The 13,165-nt window shown below is 41.0% G+C and overlaps 2 protein-coding genes across 2 annotated transcripts in view; both read left to right on the forward strand.

The window, feature by feature from the left end:
* Positions 1 to 507, forward strand: part of LOC119423040 (testis-expressed protein 2) — a 46,692-nt gene extending 46,185 nt beyond the window's left edge. Inside the window, exon 12 of the mRNA XM_037690449.1 lies at positions 436 to 507. Within this exon, the coding sequence (XP_037546377.1) occupies positions 436 to 507 (72 nt within the window). The remainder of the gene's footprint in view (positions 1 to 435) is intronic.
* A 412-nt stretch (positions 508 to 919) lies between these two features.
* On the forward strand, positions 920 to 12,505 carry ccdc40 (coiled-coil domain containing 40; the record flags this gene model as incomplete). The annotated part of the gene is made up of 14 exons (XM_037690450.1): positions 920 to 994; positions 1,151 to 1,234; positions 1,490 to 1,709; positions 2,350 to 2,507; positions 2,618 to 2,740; positions 4,803 to 4,924; positions 5,171 to 5,414; positions 5,559 to 5,741; positions 7,669 to 7,914; positions 8,040 to 8,253; positions 9,940 to 10,113; positions 10,195 to 10,282; positions 10,376 to 10,496; positions 12,335 to 12,505. Coding segments are annotated over exons 1-14 (2,223 nt in total), but the record flags the coding sequence as incomplete, so codon positions are not given.
* Between the last annotated feature and the right edge of the window lie 660 nt (positions 12,506 to 13,165).

Genomic DNA, 13,165 nt, shown 5'->3' on the forward strand with positions numbered 1-13,165 from the left:
AAAAAGCAACAATATATCGTGTAAAATATGCTAGCACAGCTGTTTTCATGCACCTAATCTGATGACAGGTACAATGCAGAGCTCATCAGGTGAGGAAAAGGAAGAGAAGCTACATGATGAAGACGTCAGCACTCGGGTTGGAAGAGAAGAGGCCATTGGAACGAGTAGCCCACTTTCTGCACAGGTCCGACGTCCACAGAAACACTGCGTTTATCTCCGTTATTGGATTTATGCACTTTTTATCGGCTTATGAAGTCATGTTGGACATTCACCCTCTTGCTGGGATGTACAAAACATCAACAGGAGCTTAAGATTAATGCATAATGTGTCACTCATATAAATTAGGAAATGTGGATTTTTAAATAGTCCAATACATTATATGAAACTCATAACTTCTTAAAGATGTGTAAATATTCTCTCTGTTATAATCCACAGGATTCATTAGTGCCACAGCCTGATGACCTTGACCCCGAGCCTGACCCCGACCTCAGTATGGCCGGTGAATAACCCACTACATCTAGTCAAACACTCTGTCAACACTAAACGGCTATACACAAATTACATATTAATACAGTGTTATTTATCATCACGGAGGCAACAAAATAGCCAAATGTGACACAAAAACAAGCACACACACACACAAAAAAACAGATTGTAGTTGCTTTAATTAAGCTTGAACAGAAGATGTTTAATTTTATAAGATCAAATTACAATGCCTTGTTTGACTTAATCATTCTTCAGTGGGGACACAAAAGTTTTCCTTCTGTATTTTCAGGTTTGAGATCACTGCATCATCTCAAGTTTATTATTTGCTGTATAACGGCATTCATTAAGTTTTTGTTTTTTGTTTGTTCGTTTGCTTGTTTTGTTTTTGGTTTCACCAACTTCTCATCTGTCTGGTCCAAACACATCAGAAGTCATGACAGATCCAGAATGGACAGAAAAGGACGATGGGGAGGAGGAAGAGGAGTTAGTCATCCTTGACCCAGATCATGTCTGTTTGCTTATGCATTACTATAAAGATGTGCCTTTTAAAATATATTGTCAAATAAAATGCCTCAGTCATTTAATTGATGAATGAGTTTATTATTGTACATTATTCTGTTAAATATTCTGCGCAGGCATTATTAACTTAGTTGTGTGTTTGCAGCCACTGGTGAAAAGGCTTCAAGATGCTCTGAACAGTCACTTCAGGAAAAACCTGGAAAGAATCAAGCAGGAACTGAGTGAGAAGGTTAGTTACTTTTGTCTCAAAACAATTTAAAGTTTCAAATATAGCACTTAATCTCTTCAGAAGATAATTTGGTTGGTGTGAGGGCTGTAATCTGTATTTTTTTTTGTGTTGCCTGCTGTAGAATTAGTACAAAAAATACACTTTTTGTGAAAAAAATAACTGAAAAAGTATGAGAAGATGACAAAAATCTGATGCTGATATATGCAGTCTAAATGTCTGCAGATCTACATTGTGCTCTCTTTTCTGTGATCCCAGCGGTTCATCAAAAAGGCAGACGACATCCAGTTACAGGAAGTGAGCATTGAGGCGTTCAGGGTTCATGAACTGCTGACCAAAATGAGAAACAAGATGGAGGATGCTGTACAGACCAAAGTTCAGGCCGAAGTCCAGCGCCGGCAGGCACAAGATCAGGTAGAGAAGACAAAGAGCAAATTTTCTGACCTGAGCAAGAAGAACAGCCAGGAGGAATCTCACGGTGGGTCTGATGTGTCATTTAGTGTTTGCCTTCCTGCTAATCCAGTATTTTTTAAGCTTACATTTATATATTTTTTACACAAATCTGTGATTAATAATCTATTGCTTGATGATTTTGTGTTTGAGGCAACTCAAAAAATATACGCAAAATAGTTTTTATGTAGTTCCGGATCCTACAAGCTACAGTCTCAGACCACTTCATCTGTACAAATACTGCAGAGCTTTAAACTCTCTCAGACTTGGGTTCAGTTTTTTTAGTTCACATGTTGTGCTCATGATGATAAGTCAACCTTTCTTAAAACACAGCTGATATTGTTTTATTTCCCAAAGCTTTGAATATTAACTAAGTCATGTTAAATGGCAGTCAACAGAAAAATACATCAAATTATATCACGATTTTAGGTTTAAATGTCTGTTCAAGAGATATGCCGGTAGGTAGAATGAAATTTGACATTTTTTAAATTATAGCGTAACGGCTCCTTACAACACAGGAATAGGCAATATGATACCAGAACAGTTAACATTATACAATCTAGTTCACAGTTTGGTTTAGATTGTACAAAGTCAGTTCCCATTTGTGATTCTAAAACAACATCTTGTACCTTTTACAGTATAATGTTGACTTCTCTGTTTTATCCTAGCCTCTAAGCTACAGGGGAAATTAGACAAACTGTTGCAGCACCTCAGCTTTACACAAGGAGTCAGTGAAGATCTGCAGTCCAACGTCAAAACCATGAAGAACCTTCAACACAGAGCAGGAGCTGAGAAAACTCAGGCTGAAGATCAGAAACTACAACAAGTGAGCAAACTGAAGGAAGACCTTTTAAAAACAGAAAATCGTATCTTATGTGGTACTTTGTGGTTGAAACTACCATTGGGTTTTTGCTATTTTTCCTCCTGTGTCATCAGGACTTGTATATTGATCATCTAACAAAAGAACTGGAGAGGCTCACCCGGCAGGCAGCCATGTATGAGGCCCAGAAAAGAGCTCAAGCCGAGGAGACGCAGGCAGCCAAGGAGGCGTTCTCTGAGGTAACTATTGTACGGCATTATCTTACGAAATGTGCCTTTATTCAGTGAGCAATAACAATAAGTTGTTGTTTCCACCTCTGGGCATCCCAGCAATTCACAGCACGTACGTAAATCCAATAATCCTTTAATTTTAGTTCTAGTTCAAACTTTTAACTATATAACTGCTTTGTTCTTGTTTTTATTTTTGCACTGTGAATGTCGAGGGAAGTGAAAGATGAAGACGGCCGTGTGAGAACCCAGAATCAGAGTCTCATCCATCAAACACTTTGTGCACTAATATTAATCAAAATGATAAGTACATGTAACAAAGTTCAGGTTTCATAAGGGCTTCAGTGACTTCCACATCTGATAGACCGTTGTTTCTCGTGCACGACAAATGTGGGTGACAGTACCGAGTCTTTTTACTACTATAGACAGATGTGATTCAAAATCACTTTGCCAAAAGTTTCTGTAGAATTTGAAACTCAGTTATTAAAACTAAAATTATCAAATGGTTATTCAACCATTGCAAAAGGCTAGCTAAAAGTAGTATACAACAAAAAGTATAAAGTATAAGACGATGTTCCATCAGGTCAGCTGGACGTGTTTTTTTTTTTTTTGCTAAAAAAATAAAGAAATCGTCCAGCTGACCTGATGGAACATTGCTGGATTTTTACCTGAATTATTGAGCATGAACCTTGACATAAAGTATAAGAAAACAAAAATAGAGCGAGTATGTAGAAAATCCCTCATTCATCAGTGGGTTTAGGGGACCACGCCCCCCGCTGTAAATGAAAAACAATGAAGTAGGGATACAGTAGTTCAAGTTTCACTCCCAATCTCCCTCCTTCTGTGTAAATAAACTATTTAAATTTAAATGCTGTAATATTTTAAACGAACAATACATGCAGCATGGATTGTTTATTTAAAATATTACTGTATTCAAATTTAAATTGTAGAGAAGAGACGTGCAGCAGGACAGCAACGTGTTAACCCTTCACCAAGCTGCTTCAGCCGGAGCAGAAATGTGTGGGTGGCAGAGAGCGGAGATCATGACAGGCTGCGGGAGGGAGTTTCTCCCTGCACCTGTGGGCTGCACAAAGGTGCAGCAGGTGCTAAATCGTTTAAAAATAATTAATTTAAAATAAGCAATCCATGCCGCGCTCATCCATCAGTCAGCCAATTGTGTGTCATGCCCACTCTTACTTTGAAACACAGCGAAAGTCGAGCCGCGAAGTAGCGAGGGACTACTGTATTTCTATGGGTAAAACAATTGTAAACAAAGTTACATAGTTTGAAAAATATAAAAGTTACAAAACATTGCACCCATCCTCTGAATTAGTTGAATGTTTTGATGTATGAAGAAGTTGTTAGATTGCAAAAACTGTTTGAAAAATGTAAAAAATAGGAACTTGAACACGAGTAAAGATAAAGAGATAATACACCGCTAAATTTAGGCCAAACAGTGGTTAAATAAAATTATTAACCAAGTATTTAGTTGTGTGAGGAGTGGTGGCACAGAGGTTAGAGAAGGTGGGCCTGTGATCGGAAGATTGCCGGTTCAACTCCCAGTACCAACAACATCAAAAATGTGGGTGGGATAGGTGAAGCACCCACACCTGCCCTGACCCTCATTTGCCCCCACTCTGGGCCCTTGAGCAAGGCCCTTAACCCCCACCATCTGCTCCTCCAGGCGCCCTAGATAGCAGCTCTCTGCTCCACACAGAGAGCTGTGGTAGCTCGGTGATCTGTGGTTGCATCAAGAAGGGCATCGGGCGTAAGCGTCTTTGAGTATTTAGAAAAGTGCTATACAAATAAAATGCATTTATTATTATTATTATTATTATTATTATTATTATTATTATTATTATTATTATTATTAGAAATAATTGCCAAGTCTTTGTGCAACTTAGAACGCTGTGGTGACCCCTATCGCAGGGAGCAGCCAAAACGAAAAAAAAAAGTATTTAGTTATTTTTGTTCACTGATTTACTCTTGAGGTCAAAACAGAGTTTCTGTTTCCTCTTGAACTTGTTGACGTGGGTCTCTACATCTGTGCCTTCATGACTCTGATGTTTTGCAGGCAGAAATGGAGATGGAGTCGCTTTTATTGGCACGTAAGCAGCTGCTGCAGCAGTGGAACGGCAGCCTCACGAGCATTAGGAGAAAAAATGAGGCCTTTTGTGAGATGCAGGAGGCATTACAGTAAGAGCGAGCGAGGAGAAAGTAGTTTTACTTGATGTTTCTCCAGAATGTGGACTTTCAACATTTCATGCTTAGTGTTTAAATGAAAACACTAATTTAAAGCCACCAACTTAAAGTTCATCTGGTTGTTTTTGTCTGAAAATATTCACAAAATATTTTATATTTTTATTAAAATGAATATTTTTATTATGATGTTGAATTAAAAAGGCGCAAACTCTTTTTTCCTCTCTCCTTTTTTTCCTTCAGTTCTGTAGAGCATCAGGTGATTTTGCTGGAAAGAGAAATTGAAGGTTATAAGAAAGCTACAGCTGCAGAGCAGGAGAGAAATGAAACTCTGACTGTTGGTCTTAACTGGTGTGAAATGGACTCTGCGACTTCTAAAAAGCTGATCAGTCAGAAGCGGGCTGCGCAGGAGGTGCTGCAGGCCAAGTACAGTGCCTGTCTGCGCTCTCTGCAGGAGACGGAACGGACCGTCGCCACACTCACAAAGGTACGCACAAATCCAGCACTCCTGTGTTTGTTAGGAGGTTACAGTGTCCCACACCTCGTCTTTATGCACCATCTGCTCAAAGCGCTCATTCACAATAGTTTTTTTTTTTTTTTTTTTTTTTTTGGCATCTGTTTATTTTTAAAGGAAAGCAGTATTTACCAGTCTGAACTGAACGATCAGAAGAAGCAGTTTGAAGAAGAGAATTCTGTGCGTCTGGATCTGGAGGATAAAATCATGGCTTATATTCAACAGCAGCTCATGCACAACAAAGCTGCCAAGTACTCACAACAACTCATCAGCAAGATGGCTGCTCTGAAGAAAGACAAGGTAAAAGATGGGATTTAACGGATTTTAAAGGCAGAAAGTCAAAAAATGACAATACTGCATTTTAAGCTTGTATTTGGTGACTGTAGTTGATAGTGCAGGAGGACACTATTTTAAAAGTGCGATTTAGAAAACGTTATGATGTTGTGTATAAAATATAATAAAAATACAGCAGGTATTTATTTAGGTGTTTTATATCAAAATGTTAACTGGGTTTTATGTGTTTAGTATGTATTTTATTACACATCATGCATCACTAACTGATAAAAAAATACAGATTTTACCGTTTGACTTTAACATCTTCTCCTTCACAACGTATATTTATATATTGTGTATATGTAATGACCATTTTATCTTTTGCTGAGAGATATTTTCCTAAATATTTGTACCCATTTGCATGTCAGGCATCAGGCGAGGGGGATTCCCTGGCCATGCTGATTCCTGGTGGCATTGACCAGAGCTTGTGTGTGAGGTAGAGCAGTACAAGTAGATATAGTTGGGCTCACATCTACGGACAGCTTGAGCTCTGGAACCCAACTCCTGGCTTGACTTTCTCCTACTCTGGCGTAGCCCAGAGAGACAGGGGTTGGGCGGGTGGGTGGATGCACACAAGCCGCCAGCCGAATGCCTCTGTGTTGGAGTTTTCCCCAGTGAACGAGAGGGTTGCCTCTCTGTGGCTTTGGGCTGCAGGAGGGAAGGTTCTGATTGGTGTTTGTGCTCATGCACCAAACATCAGTTCAGATTTCCCAGCTTTTCTGGAGTCTCTGGATGGTGTCTTGGAAGGGGTGCCATCTGGGGATTCCCTCATTCTACTGGGTGACTTCAGTGCCCATGTGGGCAATGACAGAGTTGACTGGGAGGACCGACCTCTCTGATCTGAACCCAAATGGCGTTTGCTTATTAGACTTATGTGCTAGTCATTGGCTGTCCATAACAAACACCCTGTTTGAGTAAAGGGAGGTCCATAATATAGTGTACTTGGTACCAGGACACTTTAGGTCAAAGGTCTATGATCAATTTTATAATTGTGTTGTTGGACTTGCGGCCCTATGTCTTGGACCTTCAGGTGAAGAGAGGCAGAGCTATCAACTGATCGCCACCTGGTGGTGAGTTGGATCCGATGGCAGAAGAGGCTGCTGGACTGGCCTGGTAAACTCAAACGCATAGTGAGAATGATTTGGGAGCATCTGGTGGAGCCCTCTGTCCATGCAGCTTTCAACTCACATCTCCAGTAGAGTTTTTTTCATGTCCCAGGGGAGGTCGGGAACATGGAATTCAAATGGGCAGTATTCAGGGCCTTAATGAGGCTTCAAGGAGCTGTGGCCTTAAGATCACTGGTGCCTGTTGGGGTGGCAACCAAAGGACCCGCTGGTGGACACCGGTGTTGGTGGAGGCCATCAAGCTGAAGAATGAAGCCATCTTGGTTGTTCTGGAGGACTCCTGAAGCAGCTGACAGGTACAGGGTGTCCAGTCAGTTGAGGTGGTTCAGGCATCTGATCAGAATGCCTCATGGACACCTTCTTTTGGAGGTTTTCCACGCACATCCCACAGGTGGGAAAGACCCAGAAGTTGCTGGAGTAATAGTGTATCTTCTGCCTGGGAATGCCTCAGGGTCCCTCAGAACGAGCTGGAAAGTGTCGCTGGGGAGAGGGATGTCTGTGTTTCTCTCCTACGTCTGTTGCCTCCGCGACCCGACTATGGATAAGTGGTAGAAGATGGATGGATTTGTACCCAATATTGTAGCTCAGTAATGTCTTTATTTAAACCGTACCTGTACCCTAGTTACTCATGCATTTAAAAATTGCCTTGACTGACAATCAATGATTTTCTGATTGTTTTAATGCTATAATTTGAAGCTAAAAGCAGCATCTCTCAAAACAACTGTTAATTATTATATGCAGGTAAAGATAATTTCCTCTCCCCTCTGCAGATGTGTCAGTTGCAGCAGATGGACAACGACATGTTAACAATAGCCCAGGAGAACCAACAGATCAACGAACGTTTGAGCAGCTTGTCTCTCATTCAGGAGGCTCTCATCAATGAGGCTGACAAACACAACAAGTTACTGACTGTAAGTCAGACCAACTTTTCTTCATCCGCTCGCCTCATCGAGCAGAAACAAGTGACGATCGCCAACCTCACTAAGAAGATTTCAATCATTGCAGCGAACACGGGGGTGAGGATTTTCTTTGGAAGCAATTTGCTGTAACAGTTTATTATTATTATTATAGAGAAGTCAGTGTGGAAAAACTTGAACCGTATATAAAAACTTGAGATGCATTTGTGTGACGTTTTACCCAGCGTGATGACCTGAGTCCTCTTCACATCAAAGTTCAGGGAACAATGGCTCAGATTGATGAGCTGAAAGCAAACATCAGGAATGGCCAGGAGCTCTGGATGCTGCAGCAGGGAACGCTAGTGGGACTGAGCAAAGACTTGGAGACCAACAGCAGGATGATGCTCAAGCTGCAGACTCAGTACACTGGAATGAAACAGAAGAAAATCCACTTGGAAAGTATGAAGCACTTACAGACATGCACATACACACAAGCACAAGGAAAAGCAACAAAGACTGTTTTTAACAAAAACTGTTGTTTGACTTAAGACAAATGGCTTTTATGTTGTAAGGCCCGGGGTTGTACTTTTAAACATTAACATTCACTGGCCTGGACTGGCCTGACCCAAGTTCTGCTGCAAATTTTGAGTGTTGGCACTGGGCAGTCTGGCCTGGGGGTGGGGGGCATCACAGACGAGTCATACTTCCATCGACTGCTCCTTACCACCATTTCCTTCAGCCAGAGCTTAATTTAATTAAAGTTTTAATTAAGTTTCCAAATCCTGCCAGAACAAGATCCGGGAACGCTTATTTTGACAGGGTTCATTCTCAGCCTTATTAATAATAAAGTTATGAACAAATTTCACTGCCTTGAAAGGATAAAACATATATTGGATATGTAATCTGAAAATAATTACATAAACGCTAATTTTAAACATAACAGCCACTTACGAGCTTCTTAATATCACATAAGAGCTGCCCCGTCAAGTAAGCATCTCTACTTCTACCCTTAAAAAAATCTCCTCCCCTAAAAGTTTCATGGGCATTTTAATTAAAAACACAAAATCTAAATTGTAAATCAGTTAAAGTGGGTCATTAATAAAATTTTGATTATTTATTAAAAATATGAGAGAAATGTTTGATGGGTAATCATGTCACATATGTCACATATCAAAACAACAGCACCAATTTGTCAAAATAACAGCGATCAAAATGTTGAAAAGACAGTCCGATTTATTTTCTTTTTTTTTTAAATCTTCTCATTGTACAACTAAACGACCAAGAATTGAAGCACATGAAGGCAGTGGCACTGGAGATAGTACTGGAGCAAGTGCGAAGGGTGTGGGTGAGAGCCGAGCTAACCGGGCAGTCATACCCGGTCCTACAGCCAGCCACCATGAACAGCCCGAGGAGGCGCCTGGGGGTTTCACATGTGGAGGAGGACAACAACGAGGAGTACAGTGAATTCAGCGGAGAAGAGTCAGGCTCAGTACTGTCCAGTGAAGGGGGAGGGGTTAGGATGCTTGAGAGAAGCGGAACGTGCTCCGTTCACACAAGGAGAACTGTTGGTCAGGCTACTTCTTTTTGCTTTCTAAAATAGTTATCGAATCAAGTGTTTACAAATATAGGTACATGTAGATGTTTAGCAACCCATTAAAATACATCAGAATGCAGGAAATGGCATCCACTTTATTCATAATTTTCTAGGGGAGGAACCCCCCATCTTCTGTTATTTGCATTCCAGCATCGTTTGGTTTACAAATTCAGCACTCAGCTGCATGCTTTTGTCCGATTGTGTGATGAAGAGAGCTCCTAGTTTTCTTTTGAAAAAATGGGAACGCTAAAGATAGCAGCAGTGTCCTGGACAAGCGATGAGGTGCAGTTGTTGCTGAGCTGAGATTCGAGCTGTCTTGCTTTGACGAAACTGCCCACGTCGAGGCGGCACTGCTTAAAGCAAATAAAACCAGAGCCGGGGAAGAACCGGGCTTTATAATGAGTAAGAGGCAAAGGAGTCATTTTAAAATGCAACAATTTATAAAAACAGATCAGTTAGATTGTAGAAAAAAGACATTTTGCTGTAAACTTAATTTTTCTCTGTACAACCATCTGCATGCCTAACTTTGACTCCGACATAATCCCTTTTAGGTCAGATTGAGCAGGAGCAGAGAGACATTGCAGAACTGGAGAAGAACTCCAAAATTCTGGAGCGAGACCTGGAGAAGCTCAGCATCCTGCTGAGCAAGAACCAACATCTGAGTCGTGCTCTGGAACAGGAGAACGCACTGATGGAGACACACTTTATTCAACAAATCAAGGCATGCCCTGGTTGTTTTCATTTTAAACTATTTTTTCCAGCTGTGCAACTGTTTTCATAGATTTGGAAATTGTATCATCAGGAAGCCGAGTGGGAATCTGTGAGCATTCAAATGAAAGTTGAGAAGATGCAGGAAGAAAACGAGATGCTTCTCCAGAGTCTGGGCCATGCTGAGTCAGTCACATGTTCATTTCGATCTCTAAATGACACCATCTCATCCCTTTATGAAATAATATGTGTGTGTGCATGTTTGCATGTGACCTGCAGACAACAGATCATGCTGTGGGAGAGAAAGACGCAGATTTTAAAGGAGACTTATTCAGCTTTGGATTCTCAGATGGGCCAGGAGGAAATCCAGAAGATGAAGGCTGAAATCCATCGTATGGAGGTAAATGCAGGGCTATTCAACTAAATTTCTCAAGCGGCCACTTTTACTGAAAGCCAAGAGCTCAGGGGCCAGCCATCCAGCAATTGTCATAAAGTTTGTTTGTTTTATGGTTTAAAATCTAGTTTTATTTATAAATGAACCCACTGGTGGGCAGAACTGAGCTCACCCGTGGGCCTGACTTGGCCCCTGGGCCGCCAGTTGAATAGTCCTGCAAGAGAGTGATGATGAGGAGAGACAATAAACAGTGATAATGAGTTGTCGTATTTCTCTTCACCTTTATAACTTTGTGGATATTTATTGTTCACACCAGTTTGTCACAAAACTTGAAGTATTGAAGAAGTTTAAAGAGGCTTGATGTGAGCTCTTTCTGGTTTTTGTCAACATTTGTGCAGCCGAGTTCTGTGGCTTCTGGGGCTGAGGTACAGTATATTCTTCTTAGGTGGCGCAGAAAGTAAAAGTTTACAGTAACTGATCCTGCTGGGGATAAAAGTATGGCCTAAAGTATCTGCATTGGACTGAAGGAAACAGCCACATTGTTTCTCAGATGATAAAATTCTGCCTTTGTGCCATTTTTATTGTGGCATCTGAAACTCAAAACTCAGGTATTTTGTTTCTTGTTAAGCATCTTTCATGTCAGGTTTCTTCTCACCTCCTCAGAGTCTTAATCCAAAATCTGAGAGTAACAGGATATCATTGGCTGCTGTGCTGCTGTGAACTGTGAGCAAGTCCTCAAAAAACCTTTTGTACATCAGAGCTGCAAGAAATAATTAGATTATAATTGAAGCATTGTTGCGATTGTTTGTGAGAACGCCAACAGGTGTGGTTCCAACAGGGGAAAGGTGACGATAGGGACTGATTTCTGTGAGACCTGACACGGCAGCTAAAAAGAGGAGGTGTGTGTGTGTGTGTCCGCTCAAAAACAAATGCACCTGACAGTGTGGGAAAGGACACTTTCACACACCTAATGTCTCAAACATTCATTTCGGATTGGCCATTTTTCACACCAAGGGAGTGACCATGTTGAAAAAGACAAGAATGTCAAAGTTCATGCTCAATAATCCAGGTTAAAAAAAAAATCCATCAAAATTAAGTCAGGTCCTCTGGACGATTTCTTTTTTTGTTTGTTGTTGAAACGCTTTGTCTTTCATTCAAAGGACTTCGTCAGTCCGAGGAGCCACAACAAACTCAGTCTCACAAGCAGGACACTCACATAGTGGACCAACCAGTTTGATAGTGATAAGATGGTATCTGGAGTCTGCCCTCTCCCCCATCAACTCCTCTGAGGCAGCCATGGACAAAGTGATTGAGGTGGCTATGGCTGCTTCAGAAGAGTTGGCTCCTTTGACTGACGAAGTCCTTTGGATGAAGGACGAAACGTTTCAACAACAACAAAAAAAAGAAACCGTCCAGAGGACCTGACTTAACTTTGCTGGAAAACAAAAATGTAAACAAATTTAATGAAAATTATTCAAATTGATTTTGTCTGCTCACATGACATGGGTGATCAAAGTCATGGTAGCTCAAGTCCAACAGATCAAATGAATACCTTTTTTTAAAAAATAGAAAACTTCAAAAATAGTCAGACTTGTCCACAGTGCAACAAAATACAACCTAATTAAGTTTTATCTTTACTTGACCCTCCAGTGTTATTTGGCACTGCATAATTTGAGCCTCTTTGTGTTTCCAACAAGGTTTCTGTAAGCAAAAATAGATTTTGGTTGCTTTTTGATCATTTAAAGATTCTTATTTAAATGTATTTATACACTTAATATGATTTTTATTCTGTAGTTTAGATTTGTGTCAATGGTTTCCTTGCGACTCGCTGTACGTGTGTGCAGTTACGAGTCATCCAGCTGACCAAACAACAGGAGCAGCTGATGAGGGAAAGTGAGGCAGCTGTGGCGAAGAGGGAAAGCATCCTTCTGCAGAAGGCGGCCATGACTCGAAGCTCGCACAGAGAGACTACTGTGGCTGAGCTGAAACGCTCCGTGGAGAGCCTTGAGCGCTCCATCCAGAGATCACACTTGGTAGGAGAAGTGAATCTACTGTGAAGAGTTCAAGGAGCGTGCTGCATATTAATCTGTAAAATGTGTGTTCAGGATGTTGCAGGTTGTGAGCAGGACATCTTGAAGCTTGAAATGAGCAAAAGCAGTCTGAGCAGCCAGGTTGTGCAGCAGCAGCAGCAGCTGACAGAGGAGTCTTACACCTGCAGAAAGCTGGACTCTGACTTGGAAATCCTCCAGGACAACAAAGACACGGTGAGTCCTTTTGAGCTCTTCTTTGTTAGATTTAGTCATGAGCATGACTCCTCAATAACCTCGCATGTGTCAAAGTGTCAGAATGAAAGTTGCACAATCTGACTGCAGCTGTTGCACAACTGCTCAAATGAGGGTGTGATGACAGAGTGAGACAATTTTCCTGTCATCATGAGCACATTTACTGTTACAACTATTACAGCTTACAGTGAAGGAAACTCCTCCTCCAGAATAAAGAAGTCAGCTTTGATGCTTTCCCATACCGTATCGCCAGGGCTTAATTTGTAAACTGATCTATGCTGGAACGTAAATGGTGGGGTGGGGGAAGTAGAGGGAGCCTGTGGGTCCTCCTCCCCCATAAATTTTTGAATAAAGTAGATGCCATTTCCTGCATTTTGGTGCAGCCTATTTTAA

Source organism: Nematolebias whitei, chromosome 16, assembly GCF_014905685.2.
Source record: "Nematolebias whitei isolate Nwh7 chromosome 16, NemWhi1, whole genome shotgun sequence".
Classification (NCBI taxonomy): Eukaryota; Metazoa; Chordata; class Actinopteri; order Cyprinodontiformes; family Rivulidae; genus Nematolebias; species Nematolebias whitei.